This window comes from Melanerpes formicivorus, unplaced genomic scaffold (genome assembly GCF_026170545.1).
Source record: "Melanerpes formicivorus ecotype bairdi unplaced genomic scaffold, bMelFor1.0.p_v2 SCAF_5, whole genome shotgun sequence".
Classification (NCBI taxonomy): domain Eukaryota; kingdom Metazoa; phylum Chordata; class Aves; order Piciformes; family Picidae; genus Melanerpes; species Melanerpes formicivorus.
Window position 1 is genome coordinate 26,725,765 of NW_027142357.1, and position 25,943 is coordinate 26,751,707.

General features: G+C 38.7%; 1 protein-coding gene across 1 annotated transcript; it reads left to right on the top strand.

Annotated features, from left to right (window-relative positions):
- The first annotated feature begins 1,730 nt into the window (after window positions 1-1,730).
- Window positions 1,731-25,620, top strand: CYP27C1 (cytochrome P450 family 27 subfamily C member 1). The gene is made up of 9 exons (XM_068137820.1): window positions 1,731-2,039; window positions 6,640-6,830; window positions 8,385-8,584; window positions 11,117-11,326; window positions 13,074-13,237; window positions 16,595-16,761; window positions 17,546-17,624; window positions 18,734-18,937; window positions 23,377-25,620. Exons 1-9 carry the CDS (start codon window positions 1,731-1,733, stop codon window positions 23,491-23,493), a joined length of 1,641 nt encoding a protein of 546 aa, XP_067993921.1. The 3' UTR covers window positions 23,494-25,620.
- The last annotated feature ends 323 nt before the right edge of the window (window positions 25,621-25,943 follow it).

Here is a 25,943-nt window from a genome sequence, read left to right on the forward strand (position 1 = left end):
GTTTTAGGAAGAGCACATGCATTACCTCCTTCAATCTATAAATTGCAATATGAATATAATTTTAATAATTTTAGATAAATATTTAAGAATAATGCAGCTACACCATGTAGAAATGTAGGAGGAAAAGGGAAACTCCAGAGATTACCTAGACTGTGATATACCCAAATGTGCCCAACAGATTTTTCTCAGACCTGATCTTACAAATTTCAATGACAGCAATTATGTACCTCTCAGAGATAGCAAGGCTACCTGGAAATCTAAATCCAACCAAGATATCTGTAGCTGCAAACTAACCCTATTATTTTCTGACTTCTCTCTCTGACATGCATCTCTTTCTAATAAAAGATGAACACATCTGGAGGTTGCTGCCATGCTCCTGGGAGTAATTTTTCCCAGATGAAAATTCTCTCAACCTCTTCCTCATGCTATTTAAAAAAAACTTGTAACTTTTTCTGTTGCCTTTCTCTGGACATTTTCAGGTAAGATGAAGCTCATTTAAAAAATACTATTTGAGATTAAAACAATGTGTACTTTATAGGTGTTAAAACTTTACCACCTGCCTTTTATTCCTGTAACATTTACTGCTGTAACTTCAGAGGTAGATTTATTTTGGCAGTGCTATAAGGGATAAAATTGAGCACATACACAAATAATAATTGGATTGTAACCTCAAAATGTAAATCTGGAAAAATAAACAGAATGAAAACAAAGGCAAATTACTTTGAAGATCACCAGACTTCCCTTCCCAGGACTTTATTCATAACTCCGTTCTGGAAATGTGGATCATCCTCGAGACTTTACCCTGTCCTCAGGTTTTACCTGAACGTCTAATTCAAGATGGTCTCTTCCATTTTATTTCTGCAACCAATCAACATTTTGCAGGTTATCACTACCAGACAAACATTTTTTGAAGCTGCAGACCATATACAGGTTGGAGCTCAAGTTTTCTGCATGTGACTGTGGAACTTGTGTGGCTCAATTGAGGAAAAACTGTGGTGGAGCACTGTGCAGTTACAGGGCACTGGTTATTTTCTACAAAGGCTGGCCGAAGTTACTTTTGGAGCGTATGCTGTCCAAAAGATTCATCATTCTTCAATACAAATAGCATCTCTGGATACTGTAACTTGCAGGAGCTGTTTGTAAGGTTACTGTGTAAAACCATTGTTTTCGGTTGGATTTGGTAATCCTGAGGGTCTTTTCCAACCTGAATGTTTCTGTGATTCTGCGATAGTTGTTTGCATGTGGATGCAGAAATGTTTTGCGTATATGTTACAGGATGATGAACAATACTAAGAGAACGTCTTGCAGAAAAGACAGTATTTTCTAACATACTGGAATGAATTACTGACACACACACATACAAATAACCCTAACCCCACCTTTTTAATGAAGGAGAACGACGGATAATCCTTATGTGAGCCTTGTGCCAAACCAGTGGGGGAAGAAAGGGAAAAACCCTAAACTTTTGGTTCATGCTTAAATGGATACATTTATCTGATTTGAATTATACAAAATAATAGGTTCGTTCTATTCAAGTCTCATCCCAGACCCACCCCCCTTTCCCAGCCCTAGGGGAGGGAGCGTTAAATAATGGTCTGTGTAAACTGATGCTCATGCAGTAAGAGTTTGGAGAAGTGCTGCTTGTACAAGTTAAAGCAGGCAGTGAAGAAAGAGCAACCAAATAAAAAGCAGCTGCAGGAGCAAAGTGGACCTCTCCGAAATTAAGAAACATGTCTTTCTTCACTAGGGTTTGGACAAAGAAATGCAAGCGAACGCTTGAATCTGAGAGCACTTACTTTTACCACGCGATTTTTATCAGCAGGTTTCACCAGCTGCCCAAACTTGCCAGCAGCCAGTCCCTGGAGGTGCAGAATAACTCGCCAGCAGCGGCAAAGAACAAAGGCGAAGAGATGCTGAAGCCCACCCCGCACCGGCTTGGCAGGGTGAAGAGCCTGCAAGAAATGCCTGGACCCAACACCCTCTACAACCTCTACGAGTTCTTCTGGAAGGACGGCTTCGGCCGCATTCATGAAATCCAGGTACAGCTTACTCGGCTACTTAATGTTTTATTCAGGCCGGGATTATTCAGACCATTGATTTTCTCCCCTCACAAAACGCTGTTTAACCACCGGGCTACCAGCACCGCAGCCGGTCATCGCCGCCTTCCCGCTGTCGGGAAGGAGCCGGGACTCAGAGGATCCATCCCCCCCATTCAGCCGCCGGCTCCCGCGGCCCTTGGAGGGTTTTAGCACTTTTGTTTCGAGTAGGAGTCTAGGTGGCTTGCGATTCGTGCCGGCACCCTGCCCCAGCACTCCCCCCGTGGCCCGAACGCGGGGTGGCCGCGCCGGCACTCCCGGTCTTTGAGCTCTGTTCATCTCTGCGCGCCTTTTGAACTTTTAGGTAGGTGCCTTAGGCCACCCAATGATACAAAACTTTAAAATCTCGTATTTTCGAGCAGGGCTTTTCCACAGACGCAGAGGACTTGTTTTTGGTGGGCGGAGCTGGGAAACGTGGTCTTTCCTCGGCGGCTCTGGGACCGCAGCACCTACGCTGAGGGTGAGGCCGTGCCAGGGCCCGGGCTGTGTCCACCCGCGACCGCCGCAGTCATGCCGCGGCTGAGGCTCTAGTGCCCAGCCGCTGTGCGGGACATCCCGCCGCTTTCCTGCCTTCTGTTCAGCTCTGCGTTCCTCTGCTGTAGCCAGAGACCATTTTGTGGTTCCAGTCCTGACTTCCACCCTGGCCTCCCCTTACATAAATACACTTTGCATATATAGGTCCCCTGAGGGGGCGGTAGATGCGCCTGGCCCAGCTGCCGTCAGCGCTGACCGGCCCTCGGCTGCCGCCCCTCTCCCCTCAGCTGGAGGCGGGCGGTTTGAAACTTTCCCGGGGGGGAGGGTGAATGGGGATGCAGCGGCGGCGGATGGCGCTGCCTGGCCTGAGCTGCGCCGCCCCCTCACTTAGAGTCTCCATTGGCGGACAGTGCGGGGGAGGGGAAGCGAGTGGCGGGAAGCGGGGCCTGATGGCGGCGCGAGGCTGATGGCAGAGTGAGAGCAGGGAGGCTGAAGAGCAGCTCCTGACACCGGGCATGTAGCGGCTTTGGAGTAGGCGGTGGAACGGGAAATGATGAATCTGTGAGGGGCTTGAGAGCTGGCCTTTGTGTTTTGGATAACTCCACTTGTGTGGTGGTCCACAGGCGGCGGACAGTCCCCTTCCTCAGTCGTGCCTGGCCAGGGTCGGTGATGAGCAGTTATCTATGCTTGGGACAGCAGGAGACGGGTGAACACTCGGACGTGTACCATCCCCTACACAGCATTTCTGGGATGTCTGCAGGGGCAGCCCCCTTACCATAAGGCTGTCTCCATCCAAGAAGTATTTTTTGGTTGCTTGGCCAAACATGTGGGTTTCATTCCTAAAAAGTCACAGTGCACCTCCTAGGGCCCTTTCCCCATGTAGTCCAAGTGATTCTAAAGTGCACACTTGTTTTTGCAGGAGTGAAGCAGTGGGTTTCATCCTTTCATAGTTGTGGATCCATAACGCTTTCCACTGGCAGTACAGATGTTGGGAATACATCAAATGCATCATTCAGTTATTTCGCTTTTGTTAGTGACCTTTCTCAGGTCACTAGGAAGAGATTGGCAAGCAACCCTAAAATATTCACTGCCTGAAAAATCACTGAAATAAATAAATAAATAAAAACACAGAGAGAGAATTAAAAACAGAAAAGGGAAGCTAAAAAGAACAGGTCAGAATTTTAAGTAGTTTGAGCATCAAAACTTGAAAGTTAGGATTTCCAAAGGTCTTAAAAACACCAGCCTGGCAGCAAACACTGAAAAAAATACCACATAAGTTGCTTGGGTTTATCTGACTTTGTTATATTTGCCATGTAGATTTCTAAAAACAAATGTTATCCTCCTTGTGTGTGCTGTTTAGTGGCAGCCAAACTAGATTGCTGATGATGAACCCCACTGCTTGCTGACAGACACACAAAGATGAAGCTTCATGACAGATAAAGCTTTTTGTTACATAGTATGTCCCCCCCCCCCCACCCCCCAGCACTCTATGGTAGCGTACAAAATTGTGAGGCATTCACCATCGTCACCTAACTACAAAAAACCCCAAGCTCTTTCACTGTCAAAGCAGTGAAAATTATTCAAAATATTAAAAAGACTGTAAGAACCTAAATGGTGTGTTCTTTTCACTCTCAGTAGCTGATATGGAAATTTTCTTCATTAATGAATGTTATTCATAGAAAGAAAAGTGTGAGGAAGGGTAAGAAGGAATTGTAATATGACACTATTTTTAATTCTGTTTAGAGTCTCAAAAGTCACTTTTCAAGTCATGCATGCACTGTTTGCATACATGCTGGCATTACCTGGATTAAAAACAATCTGTTAAATTTAACAATACAGTGAACATCAGGAATTAATTAATCCAAACCCCTTTGGTAACCAGCACAGCCACTTAGACGATGTCCTTCGGAGCACACAAATATTTGTACGCTATATGCAGAAGGGGTGGGGAAGCTGAAGGCTTTTCACAAAGGAGGTTCTGTTTTCAGTAACATGATTCCAGTTAGTCCTGGCCAAAGCAGTGATGCCTACAGCAATTATGACAAAGGCAAAGTAATTTGATGGGGTTAGATCTCTTTTGTCTCATCACTACTATGCAAGTATAAAGAAAGGTGAAGGGGGAAGGTTTATATGCTGGCAGTTTGAATTTATGATGTGTGAAAGAATGTTTGATGTGAGAGTGGTATGTGAGACATTAAAGTGTAATATTTTCAAGGATTGGAACAGGAAAGAAAACCTATGATGTGATAGAAAATATGGAAGACAGATCCTGGGTATTTCTTTAAACACAAAGTTGATACACTGAACATCATTCTGTTGAAAGCAAGAGATGTGCAAATACCTTGTCCTTGTCAGTTTCTGGTTGAAAATTAGGATTTAGTTTATTTGTTTGTATGGCTTGACACTTAATTTATTTTCTCTTGAAGTTTTTCCTCCCACATAAACCTAACCATCAGTGGAAAAAAAACAAGCTGTCCCATAAGTAGCAAAATTTGTTGAACCTGTTTTTCTGTGACTGGTGACTTGTACCCCCTCTCCGCCTTATCTCCCAACTCATGCTTTCCTTTAAAGACTCGTGCTTTCAGTTCTCTCCAAGCACAATTTCAATATCCCTAAAATATCTTCAAGGCATAAGATACACTGGGTTTTGGGAGTGCTTATACATTGGCATGTCTGTTGTGTATAGTTGGCAGCAGACCAAGCAGAAACCATGGTGTTTGAGTTCTTGCTGCAGTGTGTCTGTCTTATTTCAACACAGATGCTGAATTTTGAAAATGGTAAGAATATAGTTGTAGGAGACCTTTAACTCTCTGTTAAACTTGACTGAAATTAGCCATTGTGTTCCAAAAGTATTTTAAGAGGAGACTGGCAGAGACCACAATTGCACAACTCTTGTTTTATTTGGAAACTAGGCAAAAAGGGTTACAGTTTTTATAAGCTCTTGGTACCATATGCTGAAGAGTGATTCATGTCTTAAACTTATTGTTGGCAATTAAACAATTCAGCTCTGTAACCAAGACTGATTTAAAAAAATATTTCTGATGAGTTAATCTTGGGTCAGCTCTAGACTTTCCCTAGTGTAGTCAAATCACACATCTTTAATTTGTAATCAACACAAATCTGCAGGCAGATGTCTTTAGATTAGATGCAGGTTAGATTAGATGCAAAGTTAACTTTCCATCAGTTTCTCTCGTTACTTTAATCTGCAAAGTTTAAAGTTTCCTTAAATCTAAATTGCTCATAATATCTCCTTAACAATTTCTTTGCAGTTTTATGTTTTGTTTTGTTTTGCTTTCCCTGAAAATGATGAGGTACCTCCACTCCAAGTAAATTTATAGGAGCTGGGTGTTCCATTTCTTGACCTTGTCAGAACAAAATTTGTTTGAAACAATGAGATTTCATGGGACAGGGATAGTGCAGTCTTACTGAAAAACTTTCTTCTTCTTTTTCTTTTTTTTTTAAAAATACATAATTTGATGTTTTCCAGTCCTCTTTCATAATTGCCTGTTGCTTGCCTGCAGCTTGAATCATACAACTTGTGGATCAGCCACTAAATAAACCTCCCTGCAGGCATAAGACCTCAGCTTTTCCTTCCTTTTGTAGACTTAACATATGTGTTTGTAAAGTTCATTGCTGATGAAGCTGACCCAAAGTGCATTTTTGCACTAAGCTGCTATGCTATCATCAACCTGTATCTTTGTGTTGTACTGCTAATTTCACCCTATTTACCTCCATGTTTACATTTTTTCAGACATTCCTTCTAAGACATTTGATCTGAAGGGGTGTTGTTTTTTTTTTTTAAGTACCCCAGGCCCTTTTAATCTTCTCAGTATTTGGTTTCACTCACGCTTTGTGCCTTAGTGCTTTGGACCTTCTCAGTCAGAGGCCCTGAGCAGTGGTGACCTCTCTGTTTTCCTTGTGAATTTGTCACAGTAATACTTTGACTGGAAGGCTGGAGATCAAGTTCTAGATGTGATGGATTAGTTCACTGTATGACAAATTGGTGATTTCCTTTTGAGATGCTTTTCCTTGATAATATTTTACCTTCTGTTTCTCTTTGTTTCTGTAGCAAAAACACACTCAGGAATATGGAAAGATCTTCAAGTCTCACTTTGGTCCCCAGTTTGTTGTATCCATTGCAGATCGAGATATGGTTGCTCAAGTCCTCCGAGCAGAAGGTAGAGCACCACAAAGAGCTAACATGGAATCCTGGCAGGAATACAGAGACTTACGAGGGAGAGCCACAGGCCTTATTTCTGCGTAAGTGTTGTTACTCCTTCATTGTTTTCTTCAAAAAGTTTGACATTTTTCTGAAGGCTTCTCTATGTGGGGAAATCAGTGTCTAGTTGAGGGAGGAGGGTAGGAATTTATGCTAAAATGTCTGTTCTGTAAATTTTCAAAGGGATGCTAACGATGTGTAGTTTGAATGTGGAGTAAAATACCTTGAATAAAGGCATTCTTAGGGAATGTGTATTAACTAGAGCTGTCTGAGCTGACTCACTTACCTGGAAAAAGAAAAGGGCTTACTAACTTTGGCACAGCACTGTACAAATGTGGTTTTATTGCTTCAGATCTAAACTGTTGCATCCAGTTGACAGTGTGCTGTGTAGACTTGTTTCAGGTTGGCATTAGCTTTACTGTTCACCAAAGTGCCCCCTCACTAGATTAATGCAGAGAAGTCACTCTATGGTAAATTCACACTGTAATGCACCCCTGTGAAGACAGTTTTGCATATGGCTGATTCTAGAAGAGTTCTGTCTTTAAAGCTTGCATAAACTGGCAATGCATGTGGGTGTGGTTAACTGCCACTGGGAACTACTCACAGTCCCCACTGACATAGGATGTTTATTTGGAGGGAAACAAATTTCCTGAGTCATGGGCAGTCTGTTTCTTTCATGGTAGCAAAAGGCATTATGTATTGCACTGCAGACTCAGATCATAGGCTGAGATTCAGAGTCAAACTAACAGTTCCTTGGTATTTTGTGAAATGAAATCTTAAATCAAGAGATAGTCAGGAAATGTCTGTTAAAGAGATTCAATTCTTTTGCTGGCCAGTAAGTTTCTGTACTTTGCAGCAGCATTGCTCCAGGTGAGAGAGTTTAATGAGAAATACACAGCAATTAAAAATAAATGCATAAAAGACACATGCCTGTTCTCCTAAGGAATTTAAAGACATCCCTGGAAGTACTGTTGCCAAATACTCTGCTCATGTGAAGCATACAGATGCTAGAATTTGGATTTGTAGTCTTCAGTATAAAGATTTCAATACATAGAACAGCTAAAGAAGAATCTAGCTGTAAGTTGTTTCCCCATAGCTAGGTCTGCTCTACTGTTGCTTTCTAGGTTTAGAATTAGGGTAACGGAATGTGATATAGCAGTACTGGAATTTATGGGAATAGCTCAAGCTGCTGATTTTTCAGATCTGAGTGTGATACCTTTCTATGGTAATTAAGCACCAGCTCCAGGTAAAAGCTAGCTTTTGGAGATTATCCATTCAAATATTTATTATTTAAAATAGTTTTAATAACATTTTTGCTACTACAAGAATAATAATACAGAGACACTTCAAGTTAAGAACAGGGTGGACAAGTTCTGTCACTCAAAACAGAGACTGACTTCCACATGTACATATATGTTGTAACACTGAAATTTAATGAGGATGGTCAATAAACACAGAATTAAAAATATAGGAGCATAATAACAAATACACATTATCATTGGACATAATTTTTATGTCACCACTTGTGAAGATCTTATCAAGCTGATGATTGTTCAGGAAAACTGCCTATGGACATTATTAATAATTTCTTCTAGGGAGGGGGAACAATGGCTGAAAATGAGAAGTGTACTGAGGCAAAAAATTCTGAAACCCAAAGATGTGGCTGTTTACTCTGAAGGAGTCAATGAAGTTGTCACAGACTTAATTAAAAGAATCCACACCCTCAGAAGTCAAGAGGATGATGGGGAAACAGTGACAAATGTTAACAATCTTTTCTTCAAGTATTCCATGGAAGGTAAGCACAGGATGTCTAACATCTGTAAAAGGACTGGACTAAAGCAGCGTGCTTATGGTCAGGCACTCTTGTCAAACTACTGTTGCCCAGTTGTGATATTCTTGATTGATATTCTGCATTCAGGTGCCTTCCAGCTTAGTGCAGCAGATATCAGTAGAATTCCTCTGTAGAGTCTGAAGGGATGAGATCTTGTATTAAGGGACAATTCCTGTACAAGTGCTGGTATAGAGGTGAAATGTAGAATCCAGACCCTAAGTCGTTTCAGTATTCCATATTTCTGTACTAATTTCTCAAGAATAAGATTGTTGACCTTCTAACAGTGTGACTTCTACAACATACTGCCCAAATTCCAGATGGGGAATCACTGTGCAATGTATCTGAATTCTGTTTGTGACCTGAAGTTGGAAAAGATAATGCTGTTCCCTGACTAGACATGCCAAGTGTGGGATCGTTATGCTTGCTTTAAAAATCATTGGCCCCTGGCTACCATTACTGAGGGAATGCTAAATGGAACCCCAGCCTAAGCTAGGATGGAATTTCCTGTGTTCTTATAGAAATTTCATGATGATTCATAATTCATGCATTCCTTTGCATACAACCTGATCTTGTTACATGTCACATTGAAAAGCACTGTTACTCTTTGCTGACAGGTTGCTGAATAGTTTGAGATTTGCAAGAATTCCTGCACTGATCATCTATGATGATGCTGTATCAGATTGCTGATTGCCTGTTTGGTAAACTAGCCTGAGTCTGCACTACATTAATTGTGTCTAAAAATGACACTGTACTGAGTTACCTTTTAGTTACATTAAACTAAGAGTTTTATGGAGTTTTAAAGCCTGAGCTTACAAATTCACTTTAACTGATGGCTTAATTTAAATTCTTCACATTCTTTTAGCTTTTCATTTATAACTTGTTCCTGACACACACTCATTTCCTGTATGAATTGCACTTTCAATTAACTTATTGTCAACTGTTCAAGGAACCAATGTGTAAGATTTTTCTGAAAGGACCATGTAAAGAGTGAAAGAATGCATAAAAACTAGCAGTTGCTGAAAGAGGCACAAGAGAAACAAAAGGCACAGAAAAATATCTTCCCAGAGAAGAAAATTGGGGAAAGAATAATAAGTTGAAAGGAGCCAGAATTTAAAATTATTTTCTTTTGGTCAACAAAGTAGAAATACAAAGCAAATAAGAGGGAAAAAGTATCTATCTATCTATCTATCTATCTATCTATCTATCTATCTATCTATCTATCTATCTATCTATCCACTTGAGAATTTATATAGAGTTTGATGGAGGCCAAGATCAAGGTTAAACATAATTGTCTGGTGTACCTGTTTTTAATAGGACAAAAATGAGATTAAAGAGACAAGGGTGTTAGGAGACTGGTTGCTTTAATTATCTACTTAACAGTGATTCTAGTATTTCCTGGAAAGATGTGGCCAAACCATTAACTAATGAATTTAAAAGCACTTTTTGTATTTTTTTTTTTTAAAGAAACATTTGATTTAATGCAGATGGCTTTGAGAAATTATCTAAATGCCTTTTTAAGTTACCTAATTTCCTCTCTGGATTTTAGAAAAATAATGAAATGAGATTGTTTTTATAATAGGAATGAGTTTTATGCTGTACTGTGTGATATTTTTTTGCAGGCTAGGGGGAAAAATTACTAGAAATCTGTGTTCAGGAAGTAATTAAAAATGGCTTGCTGTCAAACTGAGAGAATATTTTGGCTAATTCCAGTAGGGCAGTTTCTGGCTGAGTTCTATGTTTATAAACACTGAGCTGAGACATTGCAAAGACACTAATGGATGTGTAAGAATTAACTTGATGAATGGAAGAATTGCTCCAAAGTTGAGAAGAGTTGAATAAAAATATGTAAAGTAGTGTTCTTTGGGGAGGGAATGGTATTTCTAGTAGGGATCACTGCAATATTGCAGGAAAACATCTAAGGAAAATATAGCAAGTCAGGAACAAGAGAGGAGTCAATACTGTCCCTTGCAACAATGTCACACACTGTTTTTCAGGACCATGTGGGATATGTCGTGTGCATAAAATCACTATCTAGAGTGCAAGCTCTGTACTCATTTATGCATGCTCGTTATCCGTTTACATCTTATGATGAAGAAAGACACAGCCACTTCTAGAAATTCTGCCTTATCACCAGTTCCCAGAACTGCCTTTGGACTTGGATGTCTCTGTGTGCTCAGAGCCCAGCATGGCAGGCTCAGGATTTGTGGTGCAATGCATGACACAGCAGACATGCTGGAGGGCTGCTCTCCTTCTGATGGAATTCCTGGCTGCCTTCTCATGCTGAGTGTTACTGACATGGTAACCTGCCTCACTACAATGTTTAGCTGGGATTTTTTTTTCTGTATTTTAAATATCTATTTCATCTGCTCCTAACTGCAGTAATGGTAACTAAACATTTTTGGCAGGCAGTTCCATTATGTTAGCATTTCAGTTCCTTTGTTTAGTAAGATGTATATATGCCTGTGTATAGCAAATTCTTTGATTTTGTATGTGCAGGTATTGCAACCATTCTGTATGAATGCCGGTTGGGCTGCCTGGAAAACAACGTCCCACAGCAGACCCTTGAATACATTGAGGCTCTGGAGTTGATGTTTAGTATGTTTAAGACCACTATGTATGCAGGTGCTATTCCCAAATGGCTTCGTCCACTTATTCCAAAACCCTGGAGAGAGTTCTGCAGATCCTGGGATGGACTCTTCAAATTTAGTAAGATTTAATAGTAGAAAATGTCATCTGCCTTTCTGCAGGGTCTGTGTGTGTGTTTGAACAGGACATGCTACGTTTCTCTTCCAAAATCACAAGAAGATTTGTGGCAGAAGGGAGTTTCATACTAAATGCAGACTGGCCAAGAGAACCATTAAAAAATATAATTTATTGAAAAATAATTTTACCAGTACATTCTAAATGTTCCCCTGGGTTTTTTTACTGCTGTTTTGCTATTTGTCTTTGTCTATCTCTGCACGTGGTTCTCACTCCAGATCTGAGCTCTTTGCCAAGGTTTTATCTTAAGGCACTCAGAGTTTAATGAGGGTAGTTTTCTTGACTTCAGCAAGTGTTCAGTTAGGCACTCTGACTAGTTTTCAGTTCTCACTGCTAAAACTGACTAGAAAGTTAAAAAGTTTTACTCTAGCAATTAATTAAACTCTTTATGAAGTGTATATATACACATACGAGCATCTTAGTTAACACAGAAGTACACTGCTGTACTACAACATGGCATTTGTAAATAAAGCATTCCAGGCTACTTCATGAATCAGCTGTCATGTAGGAAAGAAGATGGAGCTGTCTTTGCTCTTTCTCCTTCTCTATCTCTCACTCTCTCATCTCTCTCTTTCTCTCTCTCTCACCTATCTATTCTGGAGTGTTCAAATTCTCTAAACCCCTTTTCACTCTCCAATGTTAGCAATCTGCATGCATTTAAAAATTCATTTTATTAGTACTGTTTGGCTAGGTAGTTCTATCTATGTCTTCTTGGGGGTAGATTCTTCAGTTTCTTAACTTCTAATATGCCTAATAAATATGTTTTGATCTCTACCTATCATAGGCATCAGGGAATCCATTTAATGCTGATACAGGTGTGTTTTCTTTGAAAGATACTTTTTTACACTGCCACTTTAAAATTATTTTCCATAATAAGGTACTCTTGTTTCTTTTTTTTGGGTTAAAAAAAAGCAGCAGACTTCATCCTAACAGCAGCTGAAAGACTATTCTTGAGGAATTTGTTCCATTTGAAGCTTGTGATGCTGTTTCTTTATTTAATCCTTTTGTGGAAAAGGAATTATTGGTAAAAATCACTGGATGTGATGTGTGTATTTGTGTAGGTTTCATAAAGGAACATGTTGATTCTAGTTCACTTTTTTATAAGCTCATTCTGCAAGGCATTAACTTCCTGAGGAGCTTTCCTCTTTTAAGAGCCCTTGTTTCACTGAGGATGCTGTTTGTAGTTAGTAAAATATAAAAGGGACCGTGGCTGAAATGACTCAAAATGTCATTCACTGAAGTTTACAAGTTTGTTTATTGCTTGATGCTCGTCATCTTTGTCTTCAGTGTAATTCAGTTCTGTGGCTTCAACCCTTTGTTTGCTGCTAAGGCTTGTAGCAGCCTCAGTATGCTGAGTTGCAGCATGCTCTGCAGAGTTTGCCACTGCTTGCAGAGTCATCAGAAAACAAGCCAGGTGGGCATGAAAATTTGACCTTGAGCTCCCTTTTTTCCCTGCCCAACTATAGTGTTGTGTGTCCTTTCTTTGTGCTCAGCATTCTCAGCTCAGTCTATCATTACCATGAGTACCCAAGGACCTCCACTACCATTCTGTTTTCTTTTCCCTGAGTAAAAATAGATTTAATGTTATTATTTTTATTTTGACTGTGTAGTGTAGCACCAGGGAAATATGTCATTACTGAATAGAAGAGGAAAATAAAAAATGAAGGCTGAACTATTTTTCTAAATTCCAAAGGTCAAATCCATGTTGATAACAAATTGAAGACTATTCAGTCTCAGCTGAACCAAGGAGAAGTGGTGAATGGTGGGCTACTTACACACCTCCTAGTGAGTAAGGAACTTACTTTGGAAGAGATCTATGCCAATATGACTGAAATGCTTCTGGCAGGAGTGGACACAGTAAGCTTGTTATCACTTTTCTTGTGCACTGTTGGTTTTGTAAACTGGTACCATTCACAGCTGTCTTCAGCAGGTTATGTTGTTTGTAAGGACGTAATTTTTGACACATCTAAGTCATGGTATCTTAAAGCAATAGAAAACACAGTACTGTGTACTCTTTCTACTGGAATTAAATCAGTGTTCTCTTCTAGCTGTGATTTACAGGAACTCATCATTTGAAAGTGTATTCCAAAGTTCATTAAACAGATAGAAGAGCAATTGCTTTTACATTCAGCAAGAATTTCACGTATTTTCTTCCACTAATTTGAATATCACGTTGCTATTTGTGTTTCTTTAGATAGACCACAATAGAAAGGGCTACTGAAAGTGAGACTGAAACAAATTCATCATCTGTAGAATTTGGTAAAGGATTTTCATGCATGGCTAATTAAATCAACTGGGACAAACATTATGGACCAGATAGCCAGTTTCTGCTGAAGTGCTTCAGGAGAGGGGCTGTTAGTCCCACCCATGTGGGTAAGGCATAAATTAACTCTGCCCATGCCTGTTCTGGCAACACACAGCCAGTCTGAGGCACAGAGCAGTGGTAATAGGGTTCAGTATTAAAGAGGCCATATATTAATATATCACAGAATGTTTAGAGCTGGAAAGGACCTCAGTAGATTGTTTAGTCCAACCCCTCTGCAGAGCAGGATCACCTATTCCAGATCATGCAGGAATGCATCCAGGTGGGTCTTGAGTATCTCCAAGACCCATCTGGAGATACACAATATGTTAACGCCTAGTGAAGTATTTCAAGTGGCCAGCTGTCCTTATCTTCTGATTTGTCCTCTAAAATATTTGAAGAAACATTAAGGTCATGTATATACCTTCCCTTCCTCTCATTAGCTTGGTATTGACTGCAGCAGGACAATCAGAAGAACAAGAAAAGTTATTGTGTTGCACATTCTGTGTATCTGCAGTTATTTAGAATTACAGTAATAGTGCTTATTGATAATGATTGAACTGAGATTGTTTTTAATGTGAATTTGACAAAGAAGGTGCAATGTAAGGCTGTATGTAATAGACCTAAAGTAGAAACTAACCAATAAACAAACAAAAAAGTAAAGTAGCTTAAGGAAACCTCTCTGGATAACTGCATTATTTGTTTTTTTTTTTATTTAAGAAAATTGGAAAGGTTTTTAAAGAAACCAGCCAAACAAAAGAAAACAAACAAACAAAAGAAAACCACAACAGTAATACTTATGAATGACAAATTAAGGACCATATATAAAGCTTGTTTATGTGCTGAGGATTATTCCATTGGTTAAATATCCCAAGGGTTTATGAGTTTGTAGGACTTTTTTGGTGCTTGGTTCTTAAGGAAAGCACAGTTGTTTATTCCATTGATTTACTAATCTTTCAGTCCAATAATTTTCCTTTTTTATTGTGTGACAGAGTTTTCATTAAACTAGAAGGACAATGCTCAAGTTCATGCCAACAAGAGTTTCTCTTTCTATTTGACTCAGCTTTCTCAGTTGGCAACAGTCTCCTTGTGAGAGGAGGGTACTTCTGATTTCCAAGTACAAAACAGAAATCAAGGGAATCTTCCCTCCCCCCTGCCCCACTTCTGTTGCTTCAGATTTCATTTTGTCATAGAAACTGAAAGAGGTTTAGAGGATTACAAAACCTTTCAACAAAATTGTAAAGCAGGTTTTTTTGCTACAAAGCATTTTGCTTGTCCCTGGAACAGTGCTAATTTTTAAGAGGTTATGAAGGAGCTGGGAACCTGGGAAGTCTGGGTGTTTCAGAGAAGTTCTGTATACAGCTGGCACAATTGCCAGCCCCTCTAAGCTCTAAGAGGAGTAGAAGAGTCTTGCATTTTAGCAAGGGACAGCCACTCAGTATTATAAGGAAAAAACCCCAACAGTTCTGAGAATGAGGATTCTAGCGTTGTACCCTAGCTTGAAGACAGGAGGTAAGGGGTCACTGTCATGATGAATTTGTATTCTAAATTGATCTCAAATGTAAGCCCCAAATAAGACATTTTCAGAAACTGGATTTTTTACCCATACATTTTTTTGTAACCTTAAGCTTTGTTATGCTAATGAGTAAGAAAATGACAATAAAGTTGTTTCCTGCATAGAAACTGAAACTCCTTGTCTGGATTTGTTACATAAGTTGGGAAAAAACCAAACCATTTAATTCAAGAAAATTGGAGTGGAAGTTAACATTTTTCTCTCTTAAACTCTGTAAGATACTAAGAAGAACATAAATAAAGAACAGAATTGTCACTTTCTTTGCCATACTTAGTCAGGAACACTGAAAATACAGTTTTCATGGTAAATTTTCTGTCTTTAGTGATGATTGTGAGAGCTCTTTGGTGTAGTTGATAGTAGAAGCAAAATGTCCTGAGTTTGTCCAGTGTTTGAATGGATTAGTTCCTGAAATCCAGGTAGCTTAAACACAGGGACTCATGGTTAAGTGAATGGTAAACATTGGACCACAAACAAAGAGTTCAAACTCTCTACTTAGTACAGATGGAGGAAGCTCACGCTCTCAGTGTGTGTCCTAAACCACAACTGTGTGTCGAAGTGCAATTTTTCCAGCTGAGGTGAAAGAGGATTGTATGATGGATTCTTTAAATCACTGTCTCCTGCTTTGTGTTCTATATCTTCCTTTGTACACAATATTTTATAACTCTTCTCTGGAGCCTTGGTGATTATTAGTATCATTAATTGAGGGAGGGCATATTGTAACATTTGGGGGCCACTTGAAATTTATAAAGCTGCTCCTTGAGCTTCATTCAGAAAGCTTTCAGTAGGATGCTGACTTTCAGTCAAGAGGCAGAAAGCCACAGTTGTGATGTAGCATTGCTTACCAAAGGGTAAAGTATCTTAGCAGTGATACTGTCAGTTCTTTTGTCTGGATGCTGTGATGAGGCCACCATATGCTCAAAAGGGATCGGTAGTGTTCTGAGTAGTGTTCCCTTATCTTGTTTCCCTTGAAGTGTTTTTGTTGGGAAGAAAGGTAAAACACACAGTGAAAACTAACAGTTAACTTAATCCAGTTTCAGTATTACTTTATCTAATTTTTGATTGCATTTGGTTTTCCTGTTACTTTTTATATTTCACTGTGAGAATATCAGCATTAATTGTTTCGGTATGTGGGGGATTTTTAGATGGAAAAGGGATGAAGGAGGGGATGGTGAAGTCTAACAACGTTGCATTGAATCCAGATGTGAATCATTGCCAGTCTGTTTTATAACTTTCAATATACAAAACACATAGTTGAAAAGGGGTTGTTTATCTTGGCTTGGAATTATTTTTAATCTAATCTTGTTGGACTTGATGATGATGGTTGTGGTTTCTTCTGCAGACTTCTTTCACTTTGTCCTGGGCAACTTACTTGTTGGCAAAGCACCCGGAGATTCAACAATGTGTTTACGAGGAAATAGTCAGTAAGCTGGGGAAAGAACAAGTTCCTGTTGCTCGTGATGTCCCGAAATTGCCTTTGATTAGAGCTGTGCTGAAAGAAACCTTGAGGTAAGTAGCAGGCAACTTCAATCAGTAATTAAAACATGTAATGCCTTGTAGTTATAATGGATTTTGAATCCATGCTGGTATCTGTATTTAGTTGTTGTTACAGCTTTTTGCTGCCTCTGCTTTTATTTGTTGCAGTGGTGTTGTGTCCAGGGATGCCTAGGCAATAAAATAAGAGAGATTATATAATGAGTAAGGTTTTTAAGCATGGTAGAAGTAGTATCACATATGTAGGACATCTATATTAAGGTAGGTAACTGAAAGCTTGATTTTTGCCTTTCAAGTATTAGTCTGCCTCCTCCCCCACACTGGTACTTTGCAGTGCCACTGCAATAATTTTAAGCTTCTTGACTTAAATTGAAGGCATGTGACATGCCTTTTTTATACATTTCTACCAAACATTCACAGTGAGGTGAGTGGGGTAAGAGGATTTTAGAGAAGGCATCGACAAAGCCTTTTCAGCTTTGAGTAGTACTAACATGTCTCCAGCTTGACCAAATGTTTGGCTGTTTGTACACGTGTAAAGCAAATAAATTCACAGATCAAACAGCTCAACCTCCATTTACTAGTAAAGGACTTTGCTCAGGTATTAATCATATACTCACAGCTGATTCAAGGCCTTTGAATCTCCAAGGTGTTCTGTACTTTTGAAAACTCTTTTTGCTGTGAATGCATGTTGCATCCATGTTGCATCCATATTGCATATTTGTGAATGCAGATTGGAATCTGAATTTTTAAAGTTGTGTTAGTTATTGCTGTTGAACTTCTCATAAATATTTGTCTCTAGATTATATCCAGTATTGCCAGGGAATGGAAGAGTGACCCAAAAAGACTTGGTTGTTGGAGGATACTTGATACCTAAAGGGGTAGGTTCTATTGCAGTCCTCTACAGAGAACACAGTTTAGCTTTTGTATATGAAATGTGATCTGTTACAACAGATATACGTTTCATTAATCTGAAAAGATTTTGCCAAGCTAGAGCATTAAGAGGAAAGTATTTCAATAGTATTTGCTTATATGACAAAAATGGATTTTATAATTGACTTATTGCTGTTGAATTTTTTAGATTTGGGTCCTTATTTCCTAGTCAACTTTATGATCATGACTTGTTCTTAGTATTCTTCAGGGTGGAATCTATTAACGGAGTCTGTCTCTGTGCCATGTTACAATCTGATTTTAAAAAGGACTAATTTGATTATTCTTGCAGTTTTCTTCATCTTTGCCTATTAATTCCCTTTATAGAAAGAATTTAATTTCCTTTTTAAAATTATGAATCTTTCCTTCACACAGTTCAACAATTACACAGAGATCGTAGTAGAACTCTATAAGTCTATTTTAAATGACAGCATTTTTGTGTTAGAACAATGTAGCTTTAAAGCAGGCAGGATTCTTAATTCATAACATACTTATTTAAACACTATTCCACATACATTCCCTCTTCCTCCCACCATCACTTTTTGCTTGTCATTTTCCAGAAGTGTTATGTTTTGGTGTTTTGTTTATTTTTTTCCTTCCCATTCCCCAGTTTTTCCTTTTCCATTATCTTATATCTTTCTTCTCCCTTTCTTTCCTCATTGACACAGTCCTCAATACTTAGGACTTTCCTTCTGACCTCCTTCTCCACTGCATCTTCTCTAGTATATCCATCAACATGTAAAATTATTCAAAGATTATTTCGTTTGACTACTTGAAATAGGGAACTGGTTTTCCAGGTATCCTTTTCTTCTTCTTTTAGGATTTCTCAAAGATACTTAATTTAAAGGTCATTTAGATGTAGTGCATAAGGTTTAGGGGTGGAATTTGTAGAGTAGGGTTATTGGTCGGACTCGATGATCCTGAGGTTCATTTCCAACCTGAATGTTTCTGTGATTCTGTGAAGTTTTGTCATCTCATATTGCAGAAATTACAGTAATTTTCAACACTTCTATTATGTATATTTGAACTAGTTAAATATAAATGTGATTTATTCCCTCAGACACAACTGGCACTCTGTCATTATACTACTTCATACAGCGAAGAAAATTTTGCCATGGCAAATGAATTCCGACCTGAGCGCTGGCTGAGGAAAGATAATTTGGACAGAGTAGACAATTTTGGTTCCATCCCCTTCGGTTATGGCATTCGAAGTTGTATAGGAAAAAGAGTCGCAGAGCTGGAAATTCATCTTGCACTGATTCAGGTCAGAACTATGTGACAGCATTGCAAGAGGAAAAATGTATTGGTATGATTCTTTTCCATGTATACCATTTCTGGATAACTCACGGTGCTCAAAACTCTTGTTGTGGAATGTTGTCTGGTATCCTCTGTGGCAATGGTAGCAATAGGCAGTGTGAGGAATAGAATAGAATAGAATAGAATAGAATAGAATAGAATAGAATAGAATAGAATAGAATAGAATAGAATAGAATAGAATAGAATAGAATAGACCAAGTTGGAAGAGACCTTCAAGATCATCAAGTCCAACCTATCATCCAACACCACCTAATCAACTAAACCATGGCACCAAGCACCCTATCAAGTAGTAACCAGCACAGAGCCTGAGCCTGAAGTTACTGCTGAACTACAGCGTTGGTTCTTAGGACCTGAAGGAGCACAGGGTTTGAATGCCTCAGAGGTGCTCAGGTCTTAGGCAGCTGTGCAAGCAGGCATCAAGCAGGTGTGGGCACACACAATCTGGCAGTATGAGCTTAGAGCTTGACATGGTGGTAGGCCATGCTTAGCATAAGTGCAGAAACAGCTAGCAGTTTTGCAAAACATTGCTGTGCCTGCAGCATGTAACTAAAGCAAGGTACTGGTAGCTATAAAAACAGGGAGTTATCTTGGAATGACAGGACGCATACCTCAATCAACAACCTTGCATGATATTGGTAGTTTAACCAATAATCTATAATAGTATGATGGAGGGTCACTCTTGGGGAACCAATGAAGCTATGCCAATGATGCTCTGCCAGTCTATACAAGCTGTAGTCGTTCCCTTAATAAACGAACAATACTAGATCATATTGGTCGTCCGTATTGATTCCATTCTCCGTCGCCAACAATACTCATCCTGCAAAAGCTTAAGAAATTGAAAATAACCATGCTTGTAATGTAGCATACTGGTTAAAACCACACTGCATAAGAAAAAAAGTCTTTACAAATGAAGTAAAGCTAAAAGTAAGACTAAGGAAATACGTGGGCTTTTGTAAACAAATTGTTGTGATCACAGTGTTACAACCAATAGCAGAATTTTTCTATGTTCTGTGGTGTTCTGTCTCTTCTAACTTTTTTATCATTTTAGGTATACATAATTTACAGGTACATAAGTAATTAGTACATACTGGTAAGTTTTGTATTCCATTGCTTCCTATCATAAAGGAAGCTTTCCCAACAGCTGATATTTACATCCTTTTAACTTAAAAGGCACCCCAAATACTGAGATCAGATTGCGCATTCAAAAGTCACAGATTTGGAAACCATTCATAGCTACTTAACTGTAAAAATATTTAGACTTCTTATGATTTCAAAATAAAGCTCGACTGAATTTGCCTTAGAATTTCCTTAAATAAACACTTGGAGCAATCTCTGAACAATTAGTATCAGTCTTTTGGAACTCAGAGTGAGATAGCTGTCAGGGGGATGCCTAAAACAAACATACATCTTTCTAAAAAGGAGGGTCAAGGAAATAATAATGAGCCTGCTTTTGTTTCCTGGAAAGAAACTGGAATAAAATAGCACACATCCTTTGTACAAGCACCCAGATGATATTTCAGTGATTTAAAAATAGAAACATGCGAAACATGGAGCTGATCAAAGAGAAGAAAAGTTAAAATTTCAATGAGTTAATGCAAAATATCATCCTGCCAAACACTGAACTCTTATTAGGGCCACAAGGATGATGAGAGGGCTGGAGCACCTGTCCTATGAGGACAGACTGAAAGAGTTGGGGCTGTTCAGTCTGGAGAAGAGAAGGCTCCGAGCTGACCCTATTGTGGCCTTCTAATATCTGAAGGGGGCCTACAAGAAGGCTCTCAGGATATCAGGTAGTGATAGGACTAGGGGAAATGGAATGAAACTGGAGGTGGGGAGACTCAGGCTGGATGTGAGGAGGAAGTTCTTCACCATGAGAGTGGTGAAGCCGTGCAATGGGTTGTCCAGGGAGGTGGTTGAGGCCCCATCCCTGGAGGTGTTTAAGACAGGGTGGACAAGGCTCTGGCCAGCCTGATCTAGTGTGGGGTGTCCCTGCCCATGGCAGGGGGATTGGAACTAGATGATCCTTGTGGTTCTTTCCAGCCCTGACTGATACTATGATACTATGAAATTGTTTCAGAGCAGTCTCATTACCTTTTTAGACTTCATCAATTGCCTAATGTGGTAGATTTCAAATAAATCATGTATTATGACTTCAGGAAGTATTTTCACATCTCCTGTACATTGTTCTCACAATTAATAAAATTTGTTCCAGATGTAGGTACCTATAAAATGCATGCATAACTGGTTGAAAAAAAGGAATAGCTGGAGGCAGTAGCTGTCAAATAGTTGCTGTGAAAGTGGGAAAGCACTTAATTAAAATTCTGTGAGAATTTTACATTACAGTTCTGTAAGAATTTCTGCATTTGATTTAGGTTGATTTCTTTTCATTAACAGTGTAAATGGTGAATTGGAGACTAGTTTTAGGAGTTGCACAGGGTACCAGGCTGACAGGAATTATGTCAAAAACCCAGAGGACATGAATATAGAATTATGAAAGATGGAATAATGTGCCAGAATCAACACAAAATTGTTCTCTAAGGACAATTGCAAGTAACTGTTCTTGAGAAGAAGTCAAACACATGCATGCAAATTGCTGACCACCTGACCAGTTAGTGCCATAGAACAGGCTGGACAGACATAGACAAAAATTGGCCAACAACAATGATGTGAATTCTGACATGGCGGTGCTGTTCTTGAGTATATTAACATTATTAAGTATGTCAGAAAGAGGGGCTAAATCATTCAGTTTTACAAAACACTGGTGAATTCTCAATTGGACAGTGATAACCAGCCCTGTGTGCTGTGTTTTAAGGACAATGCAGACAAATTGGAGGAAATTCTGCAGACAGAAAGTTGAGAGTTTTGAAAAATAGAAGAATGAGATTAAAAGCTGCTCAAACATCCAACGTGAAAAAAGGTAGCTATGTATAGGAAAATAATTCTACCTTGGAGAAGGATAAGAGAAGATTGATTGTAGGAGAATAGAATAGAATGGAATGGAATGGAATGGAATGGAATGGAATGGAATGGAATGGAATGGAATGGAATGGAATAGACCAGGTTGGAAGAGACCTTCAAGATCATTGCGTCCATCCCATCAACCAATCCAACCCACCTAAACAACTAAACCATGGCACCAAGCACCCCATCAAGTCTCCTCCTGAACACCTCCAATGATGGTGACTCCACCACCTCCCCAGGCAGCCCATTCCAATGGACAATCACTCTCTCTGTATAGAACTTCTTCCTAACATCCAGCCTAAACCTCCCCTGTATTTGATATTTAATATTAGGAAAAGTTGAAGATATTGTGGTATTTGCTTCATGAACTTGAAAAAGAGCTGAGGTATTCTATAGTCAGCTTCAAAATGGCTGAGATAAATCTCTTGAAGTTTTAGTTCATGATTTCTGTGGTTTATGTGCCAGCACATAAAACATGATTACCAAGAAGATGGGAGTGCCCATTTTACTAAGAGTCACATGGAAAAGACAAGGGGAAATTGGTACAAGTTACTCCTGGGGAGATCCTGATGGGATTCCATAAAACAATTTTTCACCATGAGAATAGTTAGACAGTGGAGTAATCTCCCATGGGAAGTAGTAGATTCCACTACTTTGGATAGTTTTAAGACTCAGATTTCCAGGGTGCTGGGCCGGCGCGTTTAAACTATACTATTACCCAGAAGGGTTGGAGCAGATGATCCTTGAGGTCCTTTCCAACCTGGCATTTTGTGATTTTATGATTGATTCTGTTTGCAATTGATTCTGTTTCTTTAAGTGTACAGAAAAATAGAGGTTTAATGCATAGATAGCTTGTATGATTGAATCCTAGTGATTCTATTGAGGAGTTCTAATACTTGGTTTCTTGAATTGTGATTGTTTTACTTGGTGTACTGGATAGTTGCTGTCTTATGTTTGTTTTGTTTCCTTCTGCACAGGAAAAGAAGTAAGTGAGATGGGATTGGCACTCTTTATTGTTTTGTTTTATAATTGCATATATTTATTTATATTAAAGGAACTGAAATCAAAAACACAGAGAGGAAGCTCACAAGGTTTGAGAGAGAACTCAGTTTCTTTGGTAGCTCAGACTGTTTAATCTAGGTGTGTGAAACCTTTATTCTAATAAAGGTTCTAATAAACTTCTCCAAAGACGACTGTCTCAAGCCTCTCTCAGTCAGAGGAGAAAGGTTTTTAACTTTAATCTTAGCTTTGTAACAACTGGTTTTTTCTTTCCTGTGTGGGAATGGTAGCGCTTAGACTCCACTGGTAACAGAACTGGTAACAGAAATGTTACTTGTGACAGTCTATTAGGCTCTCTTTTCCACAGGTTAATCTTGATCTGTAATGTTGCACCTCTTCTAATGCCTATCCTATTTATTTTCACAGTTGCTTCAGAACTTTGAGATCAAAATCTCTCCAAAAACAGAAGCAGTTCGTGCCAAAACCCATGGACTTCTGACTCCTGGAGGATCCATCAATGTGAGATTTTCTGACAGAAAGTGAGACTCAGAAGTCTTGGAAATACTTGTGTGATTTTCATGGGAACAGACATGCATCTTATGGATGTTCAGTCGTGCTCGTTCCCTGGTTTGTAGGTATTTGGCAAAATGAAAAGGTATGATGTTCTAGCAGTACATAAGAGAAATGACCTCTCCTATAACAAATACTTACACATACACAAAAAATTCCTTCTTGCACTGGGAATCTTCTTTTCCCTGTAAAGATTTCTAGCAATAACAACACATGCATTGAAAAAAAAAACACCAAACTTCAGTTCAGCTGTGTGGGTATCATTCAGTGGTTTTGTTTCAACACTGTCATAAAAATCAACTACTTGGTGAGTCTATTTGAGAGCAAGAGAATTGCTACATAATATGTGAAAATTACCTGCATTTATGAGTTTGTGTTTCCCTGTTTCTTGTCCTCTAGTGTTCTTCAGAGGTTTCCACCTAACATTGAAATTATGAGATAATTTTTCTCTTGTCTGTATAACAAAATTTGAGTGCATTAAATTAATACAGTGGTAAGAAAAGACAGAAAAAAAAAGACAATTAATGCCACATTGTTTAGACTCAAAATGCAGAACAATTAAGGGTATATTCGGACATAATCCTCATAAAATGTTTCTAGATAATTAAAAAAATATATTGAAGGCTTTAAAAACAAAAATTGAAATGTCACACTGCAGTTAGAAACCCAGACACTTCTCATCAGCAAAGCAGCAGCTGAGTGGAGTAGCACAAGCCACTTTCTCTGTCCTAGATAATGTTATGCCAAACCCCAATGTAAATAATAAAAATGAACTAGATGTTACCTTTTCATCCTTTGATCAAATTCTGCTCTTAACTGTTTTCACAGTTCTTCAACTGGAGGCTTCCCATTGTAACATGCTGAACCCATAGGCAGGTGTACAGTTGCCTTCTGCAAGGTAGAAATGTGACTACTGAAGTATTTGGAGAGACTTACTGTCTAGTGTCTAATACAAAGAGTAGGCACCTGAAAGGCTTTTAATTTTCATTATTTTATGTTTCCTGTGACAACTAACAGAAAAAGTCTCTCTTGTATGATACTTTAGATTATGTTGGTATTGCTGCACTAACTTTACATTCTCAGTTCTGAGAGAAACCTTGGGTCCATGTTATGCCTTGAACAACACTCAGACCTGTATATCCCAATAGAGAATGAACTATGTAATTATGTATAGTTAACTGTTTACATATCAGGGTCTGACTGATTTTTGTGAAGTAGTTTGCATACTAATAATGGTAAACTTTTCAGCCATGTGCAGAGTTAGAAAAAAGTTGTGCAGCTCAATTTTGAAAGTGATGACATTTTTCTCTGCTCATCTGACTATAAGCAGTTAAAGACAGGTTACAAATGAAATAACACACACACGAGTTTTACTGGCATACATGAAATTCCACATAGCTGCTACATTCATGTTGTAGTATTTTGGTTACTTTCTGTAGTGGCTTTTCAAGGTTTTGATGAAAGAAAACTAAGAAATCTCCTTTTATGGAATTTGTATATAAAATAATAACACTAAAAAAAATTGATCTGATTTGTGAGAAGGGTAAATACTTACATGATGTCTTCAAAATGTTAATCCTGTATTGAGCATATATATGTACTATAAGGAGAACAGGCTATCTGTGGACATTTTTTACTTGAATGAGTTTGCCTTCTGATGCTGTTCTCCGGGGCTTCACATTATTTCCTTTTCATTTTTTTTTCTCCCCCCCTTTTTGTTTCCAATTATCCACATATAAATAGAATGAAAAGAGCTGTGTCTGCTGACTTCCCAATGGAGATATTTTGTAAATGTCTGTTTAAAAGTCTGAGGATTGAGTATTTGACTCCATAACCCTGCCTGGTTTTGTTGACCTGGGGACCAAAGACCCCAAGTGTTGAATTCAAATTCAGATTGTGTATGGTGCCCTCCTTTTGCATTGTCAGAGCATAATTAGAAACAGCAGTCATTGCTATCTTGTAGTACATTTGCTGCTTGGTATCAGTCCCTAAGTCATACATCACTATAGAAGAGAGGAGGGGTGTTCATAAATGCTCTTTAAAGGATTTCAATCTTTTCATGAAAACACAAAGCCTGTGATTTGTTTTAATAGAGTATCTATCAATGTAAGGTGTCTTTTATACTTAATAAAATATTTATACATAATTTACAAGTCCTGGTTCTTATTTTAAGTGCTATTTATAGTTGAGTTTTCTTTAGCATCTTAAAGTTTATAACTTGTTGGATCTAACTGGAAGTTTTACTGCTACATGGGAAATTACAAGTTCAGCTAGAGAAGATGAGGATTCATACAAGATGTGTAATGACCTGGCTGAAGGACAGATAATATCATTTAAAGAGTACTGTCATTCTGGAGGAAAGTTAACTGGAAAAGTTACCCAAAAAGTACCTTAGGTCTGATTCCAATATAATATTTTTATTA

What these genes read in the sequence shown, in the direction of transcription:
- CYP27C1 (XM_068137820.1), top strand. Translation starts at nt 1,731, where the DNA reads ATGTCTTTCTTCACTAGGGTTTGGACAAAGAAATGCAAGCGAACGCTT. An exon ending in GCCGCATTCATGAAATCCAG is followed by an intron (nt 2,040 to 6,639) that starts GTACAGCTTACT and finishes TTGTTTCTGTAG; the next exon opens with CAAAAACACACTCAGGAATA. An exon ending in GTGCTGAAAGAAACCTTGAG is followed by an intron (nt 16,762 to 17,545) that starts GTAAGTAGCAGG and finishes ATTTGTCTCTAG; the next exon opens with ATTATATCCAGTATTGCCAG.